General features: G+C 39.0%; 1 protein-coding gene across 1 annotated transcript in view; it reads left to right on the forward strand.

The window, feature by feature from the left end:
• Positions 1-22,174, forward strand: part of LOC122175185 (disks large homolog 2) — a 737,856-nt gene that overhangs the window by 444,045 nt on the left and 271,637 nt on the right. Inside the window, exons 9-10 of the mRNA XM_042862630.1 lie at positions 4,495-4,639; positions 7,403-7,544. Of these exons, the coding sequence (XP_042718564.1) occupies positions 4,495-4,639; positions 7,403-7,544 (287 nt within the window). The remainder of the gene's footprint in view (positions 1-4,494; positions 4,640-7,402; positions 7,545-22,174) is intronic.

Raw genomic sequence — 22,174 nt, forward strand, 5'->3', positions numbered from 1 at the left:
TGTCTTGTGGGGGTGATCTTTGAGGAGACAAATGTGATTTTTTTTAAAAGAAACTACACCAGAGGATGTAAAAATCCAGTAAAAGCATTCCCAATTAGCACTGCTTTACAGCTGCTAACAGGCGTTCAGTCTGCAGAGCCCAACTACGTATAACCCAAAGTAAATCCTTAAAACATATGCAGAGTAGATGCCACTTTATCCACACCCTCTGTTATTGCAGATCAGTCCTGGTGCTCACATTTTTCATTCAGGAAGACTGATGAAGTACAGACATTACCCAGTTAAAACTAAGGTAGAGCAGTGTGAAAAGACAGTACCTTATCTGTTGGTTGTACTTGCTGGCTAGGAGAAAGGAAGCACATCAGAATAAATGTAATTGTGTGAGATGGATAATGATTAGTACTGAACCAGCTCAGAGGATTCAGTGGCTGTATCCATTCTGATGCAACAGTGGGCTCTGAACTAACTTTACACTGATGTTGATATTAGACTTACAATACTTTATCTAGCATTCAAAGGTAGATTTGCTATAATCGGTTTTAGGATGGAACCATAGCTATAAGCTCCCGAGTTAATTCCTCCCCAGAATACTCACTGTGTAATCATTCCTACACATCTAAGTCATCCTCATACCGTTTTATTGCATACAAAGCATTTTTTTTTTTAAACAAAATCAGTGTAAGAGTGATTGACAAATGATGACTCAATATATGTAGGTTACTCTGAAAGGAATGCCTCCTAATTATTTCCATGTAAGCTACCAGAGATACAAAAACAACAATAACATTATTTGGTAGCGCAATTTTTCAGCTACAAAACCACCATTAGCAGTGCGTTTTTGTCAGCAATAAACAAGAGCCTGCAGGCCGCAGTCATAAAAATCTGCACCAGCGAAGCTGACTCACTGTTTTACAGCTGTTATGACGTCATCATTGCAGGAAAACGTTGCCCACCTAGTCCATCTTTCATCAGCAAGAACAGATGGAAGTCAGAAGGTGCCAAGTCTAGACTATGTAGTGGGCATGGTAGGACAGTTCAGCCACAGTTTGCTCCATAGCCTTTTAAGTGGAATGGGGCCCTGGTGTTAACATGGTGCAAGAGAAAAGTTGTCTACTTCTCTGTCCCGACCGGAATTTTGAGCCTTCAGCTTAGTCAGCATCCACCCGGTGCAAACTCTGTGATATTCCAACGTTGCCACCATCATTTCCAATACATTGAAGCCTACATTCTGCTCCATACATCACTGCCTAGTTGTAATCCCCTGATTCACAAAGACGATCAAGATGCTCTTCATTTTGTGTTGTGACAGCTGTGCATGCCAGTTGCTTTCTGTTCAGATTCCAGCAGTTAAGTAACTATTTTAGGAGTCCTTGGAGTTATACATAGTTAATTAACCCAAGCAGATTTACCTCCTTAGGACAAATGATTGGGCTTCAGCTTTGGTGCACTCAACATGTGCTGAGGGATCTGGCAGAGGTGATTACTGAACCACTTTTGGTGGATGGGTGACGTGCCTGAAGACTGGAGAATAGCCAGTGCCACTCCAGTGACCTTCCAGCGTTGCTCCAAAAAGCAGCAAAAACCAACTGGTTGTGAGGTCTCTATGGAGGTATTCTAGACTTGGCTGAGCCAGTCTGTGTGACCTATTGTAGAGTACCTGCTTTAGAAGAGGGATTGATCTTGACAGTCTCTTGCAGTCCATTCGAACCCCCATAATTCAATGATTTTGTGATTGAAAAACCATTGTTTTCACAGGTGTTTAAATCATGGTGAGTTTTAAAGAAAGGTCATCAGTATTTCTAGATTTACAGCTGCCAAGCTGTATTTGCTGGCCAGCATTCACTCAGGATTTGCTCCAGAAAACCCACTTTCTGAACCCAAAGTGGAATATTACACTAAAGCAAACATTACCACTGACAAGTTGAAGATCACCTCATTGTCTCATTCGTTGAGTGAATCAGTCTTCTTATTCTGAATACATACAGGAGTGGAACAGTTTCCCTTTAAAAAAAAAGAAAATGAATTAAGACATACTTATTCCTCCAGAGATCTTATTCAGCTATCAGCTTATGCTCTTGTGAATGAAATTATTTTTTAAAATGTCTGTACAGCCTTTTGGGGAATTTTAAGCTTTTCCCTTCAGCTGCTGCTTAATGCCTTTATTTTCCAATATTAATCTAGGAAAACTTCCAAATAATTGTTGCTTGTGTTTACACTTCATTGCCTTCATTATGCTATTCAGGAGAGAAAAATAGAAAAAAAGGAAAAAAAAACAAACCAGTCTTTATTTCTCTTTGGCAACATTTTGTACTTATTTCTCCCATCACTTCTTTGATTGAACTTCTAAGTATTTTAATTTCCTTTATCCTGTATTATTTATTTCTCTTGTTATTTTCCTGTTATGTCAACATGCCTCCTTATATATTTCCTCCTGTTTGCAGAAACTGCTTTCCAGATTTCTATGTTTATGCAGTGCTATGACATTTTATGTAGGGTTCTATTAGTTTAGTATAGTTTTGTTTTGTTTTCTCTAAGAACATCTTTTATTTAAACAGAAGTATAGTGGTAGTCGATTTAGGATGAAACCCAACAGGTTGCTCAGAGGCTTTATAGAGTCTCCTTCTTGGAGATCTTCCAAAGCCACCTGGACGTGGTGCTGGGCACCCTGCTTGGAGTGTCCCTGCAAGCACAGGGACTGGACCAGATGGACATAGAGGTCCCTTCCAAACTCATTCTGTCTGTGATTCAGTAGTAAAATACAGACAGTGAGGGAAGGGGGGATGGTAAAGAATAACTATATAATGGTATTAACAGGAGTGTGAATTTTCAATATTAGAGATGGTTTTGAAATACAGCAGTGAGAGGCTATTTTTCAGTCATTTCTGCTTCCTACTAGTCTAGTATTTAAAATATATTTATTAAAAGTGCATATGTATGTTAATGCTGTTTCTGAAATTAAAAAAAAAAAAGATAAATTTATATAAGGTAGGGATCATACTTCTATTTGAAAAGAAGACCCGCCAAAATACAGCATACAGTGTCAGGAGCTCTCTTGTGAGCATTAGATTGTATCATTGCTCTTCATGTCAAGTTGTTATAATAAGCCTGTCACTGCCTGTTTCAATCAACCTTAAAAGTAAGTCTCAGAATTATGCAAGGATCAAAATTTAAACAGAATCCTTGCATTTAGCAATAATATCTGAGAGCAGTCATTTTCTATTGCTGTTGATATCAGCTGAATATGAACAGTCCTCCAATGCTTCATAAAAACTGGATTTCTTTCCAGTTACCAATTACCAGTTAATACCTTCGCCAGTACCTTGGTGTAACGGCCAAGTTTCCTATAATTTACTGAAAATAAATTCCCTAGAAAGTATATTGCCTTATGTGATTTAGTGCTGTTCTTTGTCACACTGTAGTTGAGGAGCTTCTTCTGCCATCATGCATAAAGTTTACAAGGAATCCTTGTAATAACTGTAAAAGTTGAAGGATGGTGCTTTAAATCACCGTCAAATGTTTCATGTTTAATATTCACCTTGGAATGTAGCCTTTTCTTCTGCCTTACACCAGACATCGGAAAGCTGTATCTACATTATTCTTTACCTCTTTCCTCTGTCCTGTGACTACTTTATTCAGGTTGTATACTTTTTTGGTACAGGGATCATTTAGTATTCTGTTCATAGGAGCACACCTATTGTTGACATGAGTAGATGTAATGGGTTTACATGTGAATAATTTGTATACCCTTCTACAATAAACTGCTTCTGACACTTTGCTTTGAATTTCCTTTTTCTGGCAGTAAAGCATAAATAGTCAAGACTTACTGCCTCCATCCCTCTCTAATCTGTAATCCTGTCCTCTTATCATTGAGCATTATTCTTCTTGGACAGAGCACAGAACCAGTACTTCATCCTCTTTTTTTTTTCAGCATCTTTCTCCCGTGTTTCCAGAAAACTGATTAACTGCTTTCTTTTTTTTTTTTTTTTCATTTCCTGCACCTCATAGAAATCCCCTCCTTGTTTTATATTAGTTTCTCTCATATTATTTCAATTGCCAATGACATGTTATGGATGAAAAGATTTTGAGGTCTTAAGTATATTAGTGGTCCTAGCTATGTATTCTGTGTGATAGTTTTGGACAGATGAGCTTGGTAGGTCAAATAGTATAGGCAGTTTCTATAAATGATGTGATGTTATTGAATTATTTCAAAATATAGTTTTATGCTAATGCTGATACTGGCAGCAGAATCACAAAGGACTTAACTCCTAACAAGACCATCTAAGCCCATTATGTTTCTGTGGTACTCTCAAAAAGACTACTTCAGTATTTGAATATACATGTGCTAAGAAAACTTTATTTTCTATTCTGCTGTAATACTATTGCGATAATCTTCAGTGCTCCTTGAGTTTTTCTAACACTGGGAAAACTGCAAGACAGTGTCATTATTTTGTCCATTGCCGCGTCCTAACTCACCTGTCTAATTTCTCCTTTAAGGTAAACAATTATAGTTTAGAAGAAGTTACCCATGAAGAGGCAGTAGCGATACTGAAGAACACATCAGATGTAGTGTATCTAAAAGTTGGAAAGCCCACCACCATTTACATGACCGATCCTTATGGCCCACCAGACATTACTCACTGTAAGTGACTGTTGCATTTCATTTTCTGTAAGAGATCAGTTCATCAGGTGATTGTGGTTTTTTCATAGCTTGTTTAATGTATCCTATTAAAGGTTATGAAACAGCTTGGAGGACTACAAAAAATGAAACATTTACTGCTACTTATGTATGCTATGCTTACAAAATACTGTAAATACTGCAGCTCAACTGAAGTATATTTGCAGCAAAAGTAGAAGTGTACATAATGTATTGCTGTGCGGACTCAAATAAGCCATTGTCCAAGAGATCGGATTAATCTGTTACTCTTGTGACAATTACAGTAAAAAATACATGTAAGTGTATTTCAAAATGTGATTGGATTTGTAGACAGGCATCCTCTGTCCAATGAAAAATCAGTATAAACAGCAAAATATCCAAACAAACTTAGTGCAAAGCTTCAGAAAAATGAATAGATATTTGCCTGAAATATTTAGGCATGAAAGGCATATTTAGGCATTTTTCATTTCAGAATGAAAAATCACTTCTCTATCTGCATAAAGCTGCCTTTTTTTCCATGTATATCCACTTCCTAGCTTCCCGTTCCACTTTGCATCATTGTCAGTCTGTCCATTAACTTTATATATGTTCAACAAATGCTCCTTTACTGAAGACTTTGTCACTGCATTAAATGTTTTCAGTTGTATGAAGTTCTCTTAGTCGTTTAGTTATTAGTAAAGCCCAGTGAAGGATTTTATTGGAGATATAGACTATTCTATTTTAAAACAACCTGTTTTTACTCTACCTGTGATATCCATGCACTGAAAATCATCTACACTGGCATGTGGTGTCCAGTAGAAAGGAATGTGAGCTTGTCAGGATTCTCTGAGATGACCAAGTGCAAGGGTGGGCTTCTGTGAATCCCTATCAGTACACACCCTCTTAAGGCATACCTCCTAGACAATATGTTTTTTGTAGCTGTAAGGAGATAACAGTGATTAGAATCTTCTGTCTCTGGATTTACTCACTTTTCCTATGTCTTTCAGTCTGAGTGTGCAGTACTCCTATCTGATCTTTATCTCTTGCTATTATCTCTTAATAATTCAAATTTTTCCTTTAGATTGGTTGTAGGCTCTCCTGGGAAGTTGCCCCTAGTTGTTTTGGGTTTTGATAACCTATTGCTGAATTTAGGTTCAGTTCTTTTAGGCCTCCTTCTGGCAGTCTTCTTGATGTTCCCACACTGAGACATTCGCATTCCCTTCTCATTCATAAATATAATCTTAATGTTTCAGTTGCAGCTCCCTATACTTACAGTGTCAGTCTATCCATATTGTTACTGAATCTCCCTTCCTTCATTTAATTCTTCACTAAAAACTGATTGCCTTGGATTCTACTACCAACCAGCAGGGACTAGCTGCTCCTCCTAACAACTGTGTGGTAGTTTAATTTTTGAAAAGAGCTTTAGCAACTGATCTGTACAAGTTTTGAGCTTCTGCCAATAACATTAGGAGCACTTGTGGCCAGGAAGCCAGCAGCTGGGAAAGGTAGATTTTCTCAATAAAAGCCAGATATTAATTTTCTCCACTCATTTGCAGAGCATTGCTACTGTGAAATGAAGTAGTCAAGGGGAAAGATAATATCCGTAATCCTCCTTATTCAAACTGCTCCATAAAAATAACAGGGAAGGTTTTGTAACGTGCACATCAGGTGGTATATTCAACTGTGCTGAGGATAACTATTTACTTAGCAAATGTTACAACAGATGGCAATTATGGTTGTTCAGTAGTAGTTTGGTCTGGATCTTAACAAAGCACAACAAGTAAAACAACTATTTGTCTCCATCCAATCTCCTGCTCTATAATACTTCCTAAAATAATAATTTGGGAGTTCTAAAAGGGTGCATTTATTATGTCAGATTATAGATCAGCAGGGTATGAGAAGACAGACACAGTTCCAGAGAGGGAGCAAAGGTTGAAAAGATTTCCAGTAGCCCATCCCAGGCTGTTGGTGCATAGAGATTCATTTATCCATGGGGAACTTTTCATTATATCCACATGTTCAGAGTATTTCAGAATCAGTAATGGCCTGTCCCTGTAGAGATATTTTGCTTTGAAGCATTCTGTAACTGAATGTCTGAAAGAAAGACTTAAAGTAAGACTAAAAGGACTTCTTTTAATGAGATTAGTTGTAGCTCATCTTTGTTTTTCCTACTTGTCATCTCCTTTTCTAATTGTATTAACTATATATTTGATTACAGCTGTTGCTAGTAACTTGAGAACTGCAAAAAGCAAGCAAATAGCAAAATCCAAATATGCAAGATAGAGCCATACACAATCATGCAATTATCAAAATTTTTCATTAATTTGTATGTGATTTGTATCATATTTCTATTTTATATACAGATTTACCATGTTGTAAATAATATCATCTGTATTGGTGTTGAAATTTGAATTATATTAGTAAATGCTGAACCTTTAGTAAATCACAAATTTAAATCTCCACCATAAGTAATTCTTGTCAACCATAAAATTCCTAATCTTATCCTGCATTTAATTCTTAGTGTTTTATTCCCACTTCTATGTATGGGAGCCAAAATGATGTGTGTTCTTAATCTTGTTCTGTCCTATATACATTTCCTTCTTCCAGTCTGTTCAGATCAAAGAAATTATTTGTTTGCAGTCTCACAATCTATTCTTTCTTATTCAGAACCCTCTGAAGAATCAATTCCTGCAAAATGAGCCACATTATTGTTATTATTATTTGCTATTATCAACAGTGGCTAACTAGAAATGCTTATTCTTACAACAGCTTATTCTCCACCAATGGAAAATCATATACTCTCTTCTGGAAACAACGGCACTTTAGAGTACAAGGCGTCTCTGGCCCCTATCTCACCTGGAAGATACTCACCCATTCCAAAGCACATGCTTGTGGAGGATGACTACACCAGGTCAGATGCTTTTCTTTTTTTTGTTTGCTTTCATGGCAATTATAATGAACATAGGTAAACCATGATTATAAACTCAGTGCGTCTCCCATGGCATATAAGATGTAGCTGTTTTCACCCATGTTCAAGGGTAGATGAATTAAAACTGCTACAGTTACAGAGAAACTAAGGGGAAGATCTCATAAATGCATGACCTGAAGTTCATGTTTCCTTGGTGCAGTCCTGCACTAGTTCCTAAACAACACGGCAACATTAAAGCAGTGTTAGCACTGAGAAGAGCACTCTGGTTCTTAAGAATTAACTGTGATAGTTCCTTACTGGTGCAGCTGGGAGATCTCGGGATTGGTGACTCATCTAGCTCACTGCAGGTATGGGTGGAGTGATGGTACATGTCTTTGTACCTGTCTGTGAGTACTCTGAACAGCCCGCTTGTTTAGTTCTCTGAAAGCAAGCTGAAATAGTCTATAGCTGCTCTGCACACTCTGAAAGACAAATACCATGGAGAGTAAACAGTATGATGAAAGAAAGAAAAAGTAAACAATTTTTTGTCTGTAAATAGCTGTGAATAAATTAAGGTGTGAAACCAAAAAAAAGTCTCCTCCTAGACAACAGAAAATCACATTATGAAACAACTTTCTGTGGAAGTTAAAAGGACAGGAGGTTAAAAGGAAACTCTATGGTGTGGCACTTGATTATGTTATGAAAGGAATTCTTTGACTATCAGCAAAATGACCATTGGAAATTGCTCTTAATCCTTCTTTTCTTTCTTTCTTTCTTTTTTTTTTTTTTAACAAGTTAGCGGAATTTTATATATTTACTTGATTTCCAGCTAGAAAAGACGCAGAGGAAAACGTTGGAAGAGTTCTTTTGAGTCTTGTGTTGTGTCACTAATAAGACCCCTTGTTTTTTTTTTTTAATGAGCACTACCATTCACTCAGAAGACAACATTGTTAGGTTTGTGAAATAAGCCTTCATCATAATGTCAAGTACCAAAGGAAATGGCAAATTTAATTTTTTTTCTGCACTTCAGTATTTACAAATTTATTGTGTTTAAAGCTAAAAGGCAGGGTGTTTCTGGTTATGTAATCTGGTCTACTGTGTAGACCAAGGAATCTTAGCCTCTTATGCATTCGCTTCATAATTTGCTAATTTGCCTTCCTTATTTCTTATTGCATACGATTAAGATCTCAAGCTGCTTAGCTTGTTGGATCAGACAGATTCAGAGTTAATCATGATGGAGTTTTTAATCAGGTCATAAATTTATGGAAACCACACCTTGCTTCCCTGTTGGGTAAAAGAACTTCAGCTTCGTTTTGATTGAGGATGCAAAAACAACATTGCTTTTATTCAATTTATTCAAGAAATGTGAGACTTTCTGTTAGAATGATTTTTCTCCAAAGTATTCCAAGAAGTTACATTTTTCACTTAAGACTTAAAACTTTGGTTTCATTAAATTGTCAATCAAGGCTTTGCCTGTGTATTGACCTCATAATTCCTAAAATGTCTATATCTGGGAATACTAATATAGTATCTGGGTTACAATGATGAAGGCTTACTTCTGTAATGAGACATCAGTGCCACTAAGATTGACTGTTCATTAAGTTTAAAAGCAGCAAAAAAATGCAATCTTGAAAGAAGATAAGGGTTTAAAAAACAAAAAGCAAAAAATCACAGACAATAGAGGAAGTAAATCTGAAAAAAAGAGAAAAGCTGTCCTCAAAATGAAAGGATCATTTAAACAGCTACAAAAACTGTAAGGTGATGGATAATTATCATTAAAAGTCCTTTGTTTCTGTTCCTTGTAGCTGATTTTAACTTTTTAATTGTTTCTACTAAAAAGAAAAAGAAAAGGGAGAAAGGAAGAAGGAGATACAGAATAAGAAAAGACAGTGACAGTCCATTAGTTAGACAGGCATCCAGCACAGAGCAGACCTTCTCTAACAAGCATGTAAGATATATATTGAAATTAATTAGTGTGCCTTTTTGGTCTGCTTTGGAAGACAGATGTCTTCCTATTCCATTTATTTTTTTATTATACAAGTTAACTTTTTTGTTTTAAGCCCTGACAGTAAAACAGTTTTCACTGAGGTATTCACGCCAGCCACCTTCATTCTGTGGGTTTTTGGGGAAAAAAAAAAACAGATGCTTAGCAAAACAGGATATATTATGAATATTCCTCTCCAGTATTCTTCCTGTCTAGAATTCCAGACAGGAGAGGCTGGCTGCACATGTGTCAATTCCGTGGCAGGCAGGTGACACTGGCAGAAATAAAGACATCGAATAATATGAGGAGGCACTAAAATGCAACAGAGCAAATCAAATACAGATCTCATAGTTCTAAACAAGATCTTATTTCAGCTACAGAAGAGACTATAATGAACTTAAATGTATAAGTGAGAATAGTTTATGTGCTACACCGATGATCAGGATACAAAAGCACAAAGACAAAATGAATACTGTGATATATTTTAAGAAAAATGTCACTTCTTGCTGCTAGATTTCCTCACTGAACACAAATCAGATGCACTGAAAGATACCTGAACAAGAGCCAGGAGACCAGGTTTCTTCTCTAACTTCTATGACAGAGAAACTGTGACCTTCAAAATGAGCCTTGAATGAGGCTGAGGCAGTTATTTTTTAAATAATGTCTGTGTAGCTGATTATTGCATATCAATTCAAGTGTTTAACTATTGAAAATGCCACTTAATACCCATTGCAATCTTCATAGCTATAAACAGGGAGTAGAGATTGCACTCTCCCTATGCAATACCTTGGGATTTGCTGACGAATGTGCCTTTAAAATGGGAAGGTATTTCGAAAGTCTTTGTTGCTGACCATTTTAAAAAAGACTTAAAATCTTTTGGGAAGTTAATTATCATATTGATAATTCTACTAAACCCTATAGATCCCTTGATTGCAACATTTATAATTAGGTTTCTTCACATAATTTTTTATAATTAAGATGATTGCCAACTACTGCAGTGCTATCTATTAAAACTACCTGGTTCTTACTATAATAGGTTCTCAGGGGTAATTTACATGGTGATCGCATAAGGAAATTTATTACCCATGCAATCATAGTATGGCAACACTTCTGGCAGATTTTCATTTGTGCCAGCTAAAAATATTTGGAACAGTAATTTCAATATAAGAGACATTTGCAATCTTTTTTACGTATGATAAAGCTGATGACAAGCTTTCACTAAAGTTACTTGCTGTAATTAATCTATTGGTAAAGACGAAATACTTGAACATTTACCGTAATTTGTCCACTTTCTTTTGCTTTTCCTTTTCTTTGTTTTTTTTTTTTTTTATTATTATTTTTTTTTTTTATTAATGTTTTGGATTTTTTTTTTTTGCTGATTTTTTTTTTTTTTTTTTTTTTGGTCCAAAAAATATGTGTTTCTGGTGATAAAAATTGTATCCTTTTGGTCTAATATTAAATTTGCATCTGAAAAAAATGCAGTATATCCTTTACTTAATTGGTTTTAATTGAATTATTTAATGTGAGCGCAAGGCACAGAAAAGTACCAAATCATCTTCAGCCATAAGTTTTAATGAAACTGAATGTCATTTTTAAATTACTGGGCTTTTGTAAGTTGTGTATGGATTAGCCCAGAATGCTGTCAGTGAAGGGCGTAATTTTCTTCTACTTTTTTTTTGTTGTTGAATTCATTTTAAATTCACTGGGGAATGGAAGCATTGCTTTCCACTGTTGTTTTTTTTGTTTTTTTTTTTTTTTTTAATTGTTGCATTTTGAACTTGAAATAAAATAGCAACATTTCAGGTTAATAGAATGTGGTATTTACCTGTGTAGTACAAAAATATAATAGTTTCTGGTAAGACTGAAGTGTTGTGCAGGCAGTTTGGGACATTCCTTGATTGTGTTTGCTGACAATTTCCTAATGATCCTTGGTGGAATAAAGAAGCATAATTCTCTGCTTGACTTGCTTCTCATGAAGAGGGGAGAATTGGTCTAAAATGTGATAGTAGCTGGGATCATAAGTTGGTTGATTTCATGATTCAAAGGAAGTCTGAAAAGGCAGCCAGCAAGTTATGACTGGAGTCTTCAGCAGAACTGTCTTCTTCATCTTTTTGGAAAACTGCTAAGCAATATTGCTTGGGATCCAGCCACAGAGATATACAGCCCATGAAAAATTGATGATTTCTAAATAAAACTTACTGAGAACTAAGGAAGAAACCATCCTGTTTGGCAGGAAGACAAAGGATTCAGCATAAGGCTTCCTAGGCTAAGCAAAGACCTTCTGGGATATAGACAAGCTTTCCTTGCCTGCATAGTGATGAAATCAGAAAGCTGATGAGTTTGAGCTAAGTTTTACAATGGTCATAAAGAATAACAGAAAGTAATTCTGCAGGTGTGCTCATTTAAAAAATGAAGGTAAAATTTGATGGAGGGCAAAACTGACTGGGATGAGAATGTAATGGCAGACAATATAGAAAAAGCTTAAGTACATCATCATCATCTTTGCCAGGCACTGAAGGGACCAGGAAGAAATTTATCAAAAGCAAATCATGTACTTGACCAGACTGACTGCCTTTTCTGAGTAAGTGGCAAGTTGTATGGATGAGGATTGCTGTATGCAATGACTGTCCTGTACCAACCAGTGTCACAGTGTAGGGGGCTCCCTCAAGCAGGAATGGCTCTTTGTTGGGTGAAAATACAGCTGGCTTGAAAGGACAATGCCATAACTGACACAATGTGCAACAGATCTATTGTGGGGTGTATGGCAATACTTCTGTACCATTGGCTGCCTTGGGGAGTGGCTGCAAAGGTATTCCAGGCCATGACACTCCTCTTCTCTAGGCAGATCAAAGCTGCAGAATACAGGGAACATATTTTAAAACTCTTCCAGCAGCCTTTCCTTTAAATGTGAGGAAATGCTGAGGAAATATATTCAGTTAATCTGAAGCTGGAAAGAAAGTATGATTTGGAGAGCTTTGGAGTCCTTCTTGGTAGCTTTTTGGATGTCTCCTGGATTATGTGCTGCCGGCTTGCTCTAAAGAGCAAAGCCTTCTCTCAGCACAGTATGAACAACATGCATGCAACAGCAAACTTTGCTAAGACTTTTGACACAATCTCTCACAGAACTCTCATTTGAAAGCTGCATTAAAAGATGGTTTGGGGCTGGGAACTGACTGAGCCAGTAGACTCAAAGGGTAGTGATTGTCATTTGACATCTGTCAGGCAGAAAATGATGAGCAGAGCACTCAGAATTCATTGGGCGTCTGTTGAGTATCTTCATCAGTGACCTAGATTCTGACGCAGAGTGCACCATCAGCAAATTTGTGGATGATAAATTAAGGTGGAGTTAACATGATGAATGGCAGAGCTGTATTCCAGAGAGATCGTGATAAAGCTCGAGGACTGGTCCATATTGACCTCATGAAGTTCAGTAAGAAGTTTGAAGTTCTACAGCTGGGGTGGAACAGCAGTGCACACTAATATGTGCTGTGCAACAAATACCTGAATTGCAACTGCACTGAAAATGACCTGGAGGTTGCAGCAGATGCCGGGCTAGACATGGACCAGAAGTGAACTCTCTCTTCCATGGATACTGAGCTACATTAGGAGAGAAACGGCCAGCAGGGAAAGACAAGTTATGTTGTTGAAGACTGACTAATTCCTGCTTTTCTACTTCAAGAACGACATGGATAAACAGGAAAGAGTTCAACAGATTCTCAGAATTGTAAATCACATGGAAGTTACAGAGGTGTTGAAAGAGATGGGGCTTGTTTAATGCTGTGAAGAAGAGAGTAACGGTCAGTCTAGAAATGCCTTACAACTACTCAGTGGCAAAGATGATGAAAAGAAACTTTAGTCAGAGGTATCAAGTAATGCAAAAAAGACCAAAGGCCACAAGTAATGGTTTTGCATGTTTCAATTTCAGTTTGAGAAGAAAAAAGAAAGACACCAGGCGGGTGGAGTAGTGCTGGAGCTCATTGCTCAGAGTTGTGAAATATCATTCCTTTGAGATTAAGATTTCACTAGGTAGTGCCGTGGTTGGTCTGATCTATTGTTGACAGTAATCCTGCTTTAAGCATGAGACTGGATGAGATGACCTACAGAGATTCTTTGTAACCAACTTTTCTGTGACATTGGGAAGAAAGAAGTGATTAGTCTTTTCATTGTTACAGTGGATTATTCACTACTAATAGAGCAGACTTACTCTTTAGCACGTCTGAAAAAAAATGAAATTACACTCTAAAAATCCCATAGTTTTAGATGGTGATTTTTTCTGGCTTTTACAAACAACATGGGCAAAAGATGCATAAAATAAAGAACTAATATGTATTTACTTCCTTTTTAACTTCAGAAAATAGCAGCATCAAACTGTTGTACTTCAGTGGATAAAAAAAAAAAAAAAATCACTTTAGCATTTAACTCTGGTTAGACCTTAAAAATTCCAGGATGGAAAAATTGTCTGAGTTATCTGATTTACTCTGGAAAGCATATTTGATTTCTTTTATATGCATCTTTGCAAAATAACATTTTCTGGATGAGAAGGAGGTGCTGGGTATTGGGAGGAAGAAAATGGAGAACCATTAAGTCTAAGTCTCGTGGGAAATTTTCCCTATATTGAAAATAGTTCCTTCACTGTTTCCTGGTTGCTTACATAAACCTGCTGGTTGAATTGAGGATATTTCATAGAAAAACCTTTAAAGTTGTATTTATGCACACATTTGACTGTTCAGGATTAAAACATAACAAAAAAAAAAAAAAAAAAAAAAAAAAAAAGCTTTTTGGGTTATAAAACTATCAACAATTTTTTAACAATGGTTTTGGTTTTTGATTAGTAGGGAAAAAGAGCTGCAGATTTGAGTAGTATTCCTTTGAGCTATCGAATGGGTTTGCTTAGATTATCCATTGACATAACACTGCATTTTTTAAAAGGGTATATGTGCTGAAAGGAGTTAGCTGCATTTCTTTCTAGTTTTTTTGAGGGAACAGAATTGAAGTTCATGTCTCCCAGATGAAAAAGAGCATTGACGTAACTAGGGCTTTCAAATTGTGAATTTTACACCACGTTTTTGACTAGATGTTGTGATATGAGTGATGAATAAAAGTTGTGTAGAAGTATGCTGGCGCAGGTATATGAATGTGACATATATTACCAGCTCTGAACAATCGAATTACTGTGCCTCACCTAAACTCAGCTTGTCATCTGCCTTAAAGAGGATTACATATAGTAACGCGGGGAGATTGATAATTTTATTTATTCTTCCTATTAAATCATTTGTAACTTTGGTAGGTTAGTTGTTCCAGCTAGTATTTTAATGCTTTTTTTTTTTATTTTTTTATTTTTTTTTTCCTGAAGCTGGATTTGTTTATCTAGGGATAGTAAAGGTGGCACATTTGTCTTGTTTTACAATCTAGTATAAATTGCAGCTGTTATTTGTAAAGAAAATTTAATTGACCTCTAGTGTTATCAAATTGAAATGTATATAATTTAAATCGTAACAGTTTCATTATTTAAGGACTTCAGGAAGAATTACATGGCTTAGTTGATGTTAAAAATCATGATGATGTATTATGAATATTGTAATAGCCCATATGTAGCACAATGCTGTTGAAATCTGCGAGATGATGAAGTTCAATCCATGCAGTATTTCTACTACATTTGTGAAAATCTATCTAAATGCCAATAAATTAAAGTCTTTGGAAAAAAAAAAAATGCAATTACACAGTAGAACTATTTCAGACTCTGTCCTCACACTGCAGTATTGCAAACCTTCTCATAAGACCGCCTCTTCTGGTAAAGAAAGAAGGGTGATAGTTGTAGGAGACTCCCTTCTAAAAGGAACTGAGGGCCCGATATGTCGTCCTGACCCCACCCGGAGGGAAGTGTGCTGCCTTCCTGGGGCACGGGTCAGGGACATCTCTAGAAAGCTGCCTGGGCTTATTCGCCCGTTTGACTACTACCCCTTATTGGTAGTTCAGGTTGGCAGTGATGATACTGCCAAGAGAAGCCTAAGGGCAATCAAAAATGACTTCAAGGGTCTGGGGAGGGTACTGGATGGTGCGGGAATGCAAGTGATCTTCTCTTCTATCCCTTCAGTGGTGGGGAAGGACTCTGAGAGGATCAAAAAAGCCCTCCTCATCAATAAATGGCTTAGAGGATGGTGCAGGCAGAAGAACTTTGGCTTTTTTGATCATGGGGCAATTTACTCGGCTCCTGGCATGACGGCTGCAGATGGAGCTCAACTGTCTACAAGGGGTAAAAGGATCCTAGCCCAGGAGCTGGCAGGCCTCATTGAAAGATCTTTAAACTAGGTAAGAAGAGGGAAGGGGACAAAATGAGGACTGCTGAGGTTCAGGTAGTTCAAGGCTCAAAAGTGAACTTGATGGGTGACAAGGGTGGAGTTCGAAGGGATGGAGTGTGGCAGGGGAATGCTGCCTCCCTGAAGTGTCTATACACTAATGCACGCAGTATGGGAAATAAACAGGAAGAGTTGGAGATCTGCATGCGGTCACATGGCTATGATCTCATTGCGATCACAGAGACGTGGTGGGACAGCTCGCATGACTGGAATGTTGTCATGGAGGGCTATGTGCTTTTTAGGAAAGATCGGCCGGCAAGGCGGGGTGGTGGAGTTGCTCTTTATGTAAGAGAGCAGCTTGAATGTATTGAACTCCACCTGGGGGAGAGTGGTGTAGCAGTGGAGAGCTTGTGGGTAAGAATCAAGGGGCGGGCTGGTATGGCTGACACCGTTGTGGGTGTGTGCTACAGGCCCCCTGATCAGGAGGAGGAGGTTGATGAGGCCTTCCACAAACAGTTGGAAGCAGCGTCACGATCCCAGGCGCTGGTGCTTATGGGGGACTTCAATCATCCAGATATTTGCTGGAAAAGCAATGTGGCCAGGCATGCGCGGTCCAGACGGTTCCTGCAATGTGTTGAAGACAACTTCCTGATGCAGGTGGTTGAGGAATCGACGAGGAGAGGGGTACTGCTGGACCTTATTCTCACTAATAGAGAAGGGCTTGTCAGGGAAGTAAAGGTCGGGGGCAGCTTGGGTTGTAGTGACCACGAGATGGTGGAGTTCAAGATCCTGAGTGGAAGAAGTAAAGCAAAAAGTAGGATTGCTATCCTGGACTTTAGGAGAGCCAACTTCAATCTCTTTCGGGGCCTACTTGGAGCTGTCTCATGGGCTAGGGTGTTGGAAGGCAAGGGGGCCTGTGAGAGCTGGTCGGCATTTAAGCAGCTCTTCTTCCAAGCTCAGGATCGGTGCGTCCCTGTGAGGAAGAAATCGGGAAAGGGTGGCAGGAGACCTGTGTGGATGAGCAAGGAGCTCGTGCACAAACTCAAAGGAAAGAAGAAGGCCCATGAAATGTGGAAAAAGGGTCTGACTACTTGGGAAGAATACAGGAATGTTGTCAGGGTCTGCAGGGATGCGACAAGGAAGGCTAAAGCCCGCCTGGAATTAAATCTGGCAAAGGGGATAAAGGATAATAAAAAAGGTTTTTTCAAGTACATTAACAGTAAAAGGAAGACTAGGGAGAATGTGGCTCCCCTGCTAAGTGACGGGGGTGTTCTGGTAACGGGGGATGCTGAGAAGGCGGAGATACTGAATGCCTTCTTTGCTTCTGTCTTCAGTGAAAAAGCTCCCCCTCGGGATTCTGAGACCCTGGAGATTAGTGAGAGGATCTGGGGAATGGAAGACCCCCCTTCTGTCAGGGAAGAGGTGGTCCGGGAGCGCCTAGGCAACATCAATGTTCAGAAATCCATGGGACCCGATGGGATTCATCCACGGGTGCTGAGGGAGCTGGCAGAGGTGATTGCTGAACCGCTTTCTGTCATCTTTGAGAAGTCTTGGAAGACGGGGAAGGTGCCTGAAGACTGGAAGATAGCCAACATCACCCTGGTCTTCAAAAAAGGCAAGAAGGAAGACCCAGGCAATTATAGGCCAGTCAGCCTCACCTCTGTCCCTGGAAAGGTGATGGAACAGCTTGTACTGGATGTCATCTCCAGACAACTGGAAGAAGAGGAGGTTATCAGGAGTAGGCAGCACGGGTTCACAAGGGGGAGGTCGTGCTTGACCAACCTGGTAGCCTTCTATGATGTTGTCTCTGGCTGGGTGGATAGGGGGAGAGCAGTGGATGTAGTCTACCTTGATTTCAGCAAGGCATTTGATACTGTCCCCTACGACATCCTTATAACAAAGCTGAGGAAGTGTGGGATAGATGAGTGGACAGTGAGGTGGGTTGAGAACTGGCTGACTGGCAGAGCACAGAGGGTCGTTGTTGGTGGTGCAGAGTCCGGTTGGAGGCCTGTAACTAGCGGTGTTCCTCAGGGGTCTGTGCTGGGTCCGGTCTTGTTCAACATCTTCATCAATGACCTTGATGAGGGGATAATGGCCACCCTCAGCAAGTTTGCCGATGATACGAAGTTGGGAGGATTGGCTGACACGCCTGAAGGCTGTGTTGCCATTCAGCAAGACCTGGATAGGCTGGAGAGCTGGGCAGAAAAAAACCGGATGAGGTTTAACAAAAGCAAGTGTAGAGTCTTGCATCTGGGGAGGAATAATTCCATGCACCAGTACAGGTTGGGGGATGACCTGCTGGAGGGGAGCTCTGCAGAGGGACCTGGGTGTCCTGGTGGACGACAGGTTGGCCACGAGCCAGCAGTGTGCCCTTGTGGCCAAAAAGGCCAATGGCTTACCGGGGTGCATTAAAAAGAGCGTGTCCAGCAGGTCAAAGGAGGTGATCCTCCCCCTCTACTCTGCCCTGGTAAGACCTCATCTGGAGTACTGCGTCCAGTTCTGGGCTCCCCAGTACGAAAAAGACAGGGATCTCTTGGAAAGAGTCCAGCGGAGGGCCACGAAGATGGTGAAGGGCCTGGAGCATCTCCCCTATGAAGAAAGGCTGAGTGAACTGGGTCTGTTCAGCCTTGAGAAAAGAAGACTGAGAGGGGACCTGATCCAGGTCTATAAATATCTAAGGTGTGGGGGGCAGAATGGCGAGGATGGACTCTTTTCAGTGGTGAGTGGAGACAGGACAAGGGGAAACGGCTGGAAACTGCAGCATAGGAAGTTCCGCACAAATGTGCGAAGGAACTTCTTTACAGTGAGGTGACGGAGCACTGGAACAGGCTGCCCAGGGAGGTGGTGGAGTCTCCTTCTCTGGAGATGTTCAAGACCTGCCTGGATGCCTACCTGTGCGACCTGCTGTAGGGAACCTGCTTTGGCAGGGGGGTTGGACTCGATGATCTCTGGAGGTCCCTTCCAACCCCTACAATTCTGTGATTCTGTGATTCTGTGATTCTGTGATAACTTTGCAGTTCTGACTAGATTGTTTAAAAAAGCCAGCATGACCGAGCACATCATTATATGGCCAAAGCCTTATCTTTACTTATTTCATCAAGCTTTTTTGATGCCTGCTTTGAATGCTCAGTCCTGTCAGATGAGAACTTTAGAAAGACTGGAGGAATGGAAGAGTGTTTTTGTCAAAGAATTACAGTGAGATTGAGTGTGAAAATGCATGAGAAATTGTCACTGTGAGAATGGAAGCCACCAGCAGAGAGGACATATTTGTTGGGCAAGCAAAATTAAGACAAGGAAGGACATAACTGAGAAATGGAGGAAGAGATGTGAGGAAGCAATAGTGAAAAGTATCATGAAGAAAAGCAACTTCAGTACTGAAAAAGAAAAAGCAATTTCAGTACTGCTGAACCAGCAGCTCCCTCAGACACTGACGTGTGACTTTTGGGATAATTGATAGCTGTACAAGAAGGCAGGGATAAGGAACAGAGGTAGAGGGCATATAGGAAAGATTGCTAATAAGATGCTGCAGGGTCACTTTAGGGCCATCTCTCTCTATGATAGTGTTCGGAAACTCAGAATTTCTGGGGTTGTGTGACACATACATGATCCCTGAAGGCAGTCTGTTATACACTCGCAGTCATTATTGCCTGTTCTGGAGGATGACAGCCTGCTGCTGCTTCCAGTTCCTCCGTCTTTCATGTGGTAGAGGTCTCATGCTCTCATTCTTCAATTCTTCAATTTACAGTTCTGCTGATGATCATATGGATTTCAAAATATGGTGTTCCATAGTAGCATGGAAATTTTCTTGGTAGCTTTTTATCAACCTTAGCAATTATAGAAAAATAAAATAATACTATTCAAATTATACATTAAATGTTCATTTATAAAAAAAAGTACATTAAGATTACCTGTATAACATTAAATTGGACGCTTGCTGAAATACAGTGCAACTGCACTTAGCTATACTACCATCAGCAGTGGGTACTTTTAGAACTCTGTCAAAAGCTTTTGAGAAAAACAAGTCACCATTCTATTTTTTAGTCCTATGTTGTATACACATCAACTACTTTACATTTAATCTATTCAGTACAGACTTTATCTTAAAATAATTGTTAAATTTTAGAAATTAGTCACAATTTTCTGCTTAAAATTTTGTCTCACTGCCCCAAATTAATTTTAAATAATAACTTTTACTTTCAGATTTATTAATAATTAATGCTAAAGCTAATTTATTGCCGAGTCAGAAGATAATCCATTGTCTCTTGAGTAATCTGCATGTATTCATTGGGCCTGTCAAAGATTTCCAAGGAACAGGAGTTGACTTTCTAATAGTGTCGGTGAAATCTAATTAATCCTTAACTCTTAAAAATAAACAAATAAATAATTTAATAATTCAGAACTTCACTTACAGAATCATATAATCATTGAATCACCAAGGTTAAGAAAGGCCTCCAAGATCATCCAATTCAATGATCTACCTACTACCACTATTTCCCACTAAATCACGTCCCTTAGTACAACATCTAAATTTTTCTTGAACACTTCTAGGGTCAGTGACTGCACCAGTTCCCTAGGCAGCTCTTTCCTGTGTCAGATCACTCTTTTTGAGAATAATTTTCTTCCTACTATCCAACCTGAACCTTCCCTGGTGCGACTTAAGGCCAGTATTCAAGGTGTGGCCTCACCAGATCTGAATACAGAGGAGCAATCACTTCCCTGCTCCTGCTGGCAGCACTGTTTCTGATACAAGCCAGGATGCTGTTAGCCTTCTTGGCTACCTGGGCACACTGCTGGCTTATGTTTAGCTGAGCATCAATCAACACCCCCAGGTCTATTTCCTCCACACAGTGTTCCAGCCACTCTGCCCCAAGCCTGTAGCATTGCCTGGGGTTGTTGTGGCCAAATGTAGGACCCAGCACTTGGTCTTGTTGAACTTCATCCCATTGGCCTCAGCCCAGTGACCCATTCTGTCCAGATTCTCATGGAGATTTTTGAAATACGTAGTAGGATTGGCAGTTATAATACAGACAGAAAATGTGCATGATATTTAATAGTGCACAAAGAAGTTAAGTACAGAGTACATGTATCCATGGACAAAGACTTTTTAAAGCAGGTATTACCACTTAAAAAAACACACGGGGATAATTGTAATTAATTCTGTGACAGTGTCATCTCAAAACTCAAGAGCAGCCAATAACAATAAAAGTAGTTAGAACATCTGATAGGAAAGGAAGCAAGTAGTAAGCCTAGTCTTTTTTGTGTGAGTCTGTGATGCATCCAATTATTGAATACCATATGGATTCAACTGGATGTAGCTCCAGACAAAGTTGACAGAGAAATAAGCAATTCCAGTATAGGTGGAAAGATGTGAGGGAGAACTAGAGCAGAGATCTGTAAAAGTACCCATATGATGGAGAAGACAGCAGACACTTACTTCTACCTCAAAGGCAGGGAGTTTGCAATACATTGCCAAGTAAGCTTAAAACAGAGAAAAATAAATGATTTTGAAATGTTCCCATATGTTGTCAGTGTGTAACAGACTTACGATATACAGAGGTAGAGATTTTTGGTATGTCATGTTTTATTTGCAAGACTCATTGCCACACGGTGTTGCTATGCTCAGGAATCTGCGTTTAAATACAGATAAGTGCACAAATTCACAGTGGAGAGGCCAACTAAATGCAGCTTGCTTGGCTTTTGCTTCGGGTCCCTAACTTGTTAATTTTCAGCAGCTGAGCAGGGAAGAGCTGTTCTTTACAGTCCCGATTTCCTAAATATCCCTGCAAAAGACAAGCTACTAGTGCAGACAGGCTGCAGTCTGGCATCTCACCATTCCTGGGTGAAGCATCCTTCTTTTCCATTACTGAAACAGAAAATCGTTACTGAGTTTTTATCAAATTAAGCAGTCATTTTGTTTCCTAAGTCCTAATGTGTAAGTCTAATGAGCGTAGAAGTAGGAGTAGAATATTAAAAGATCTAAATTATAGTGTTATATCTTCTTGTAGGCCATTCCACTCAAGAACATGATTACAGTGATTAAATTGTATTATAAAGCATATCAAGGCATCCTTACTTTTTATTGCAGTGTTGAAATATTGGTATGATATTAAGCATTTGTTTTGCAATTGCAAAAAAACTGCAAACTTTAAAGCTCATGAACATAGCAGTTATTAACGAAGGAGCTGAGAAACCATTGGTTATGATCAGTCATGGGAGGTTCAGGTTCGATATCAGGAAAAGGTTCTTCACCAAGAAGTTGGTTGAGTACTGAAAAAAGAATTCAAGAAACACCTGGGCTCTCAGACGTACAGTCTGATTTCAGAGTGGTGTTGTGTGGAGCTAGGAGTTGGCCT

This window comes from Lagopus leucura, unplaced genomic scaffold, assembly GCF_019238085.1.
Source record: "Lagopus leucura isolate 7727_CA_CO unplaced genomic scaffold, USGS_WTPT01 Super-Scaffold_702, whole genome shotgun sequence".
NCBI lineage: Eukaryota > Metazoa > Chordata > Aves > Galliformes > Phasianidae > Lagopus > Lagopus leucura.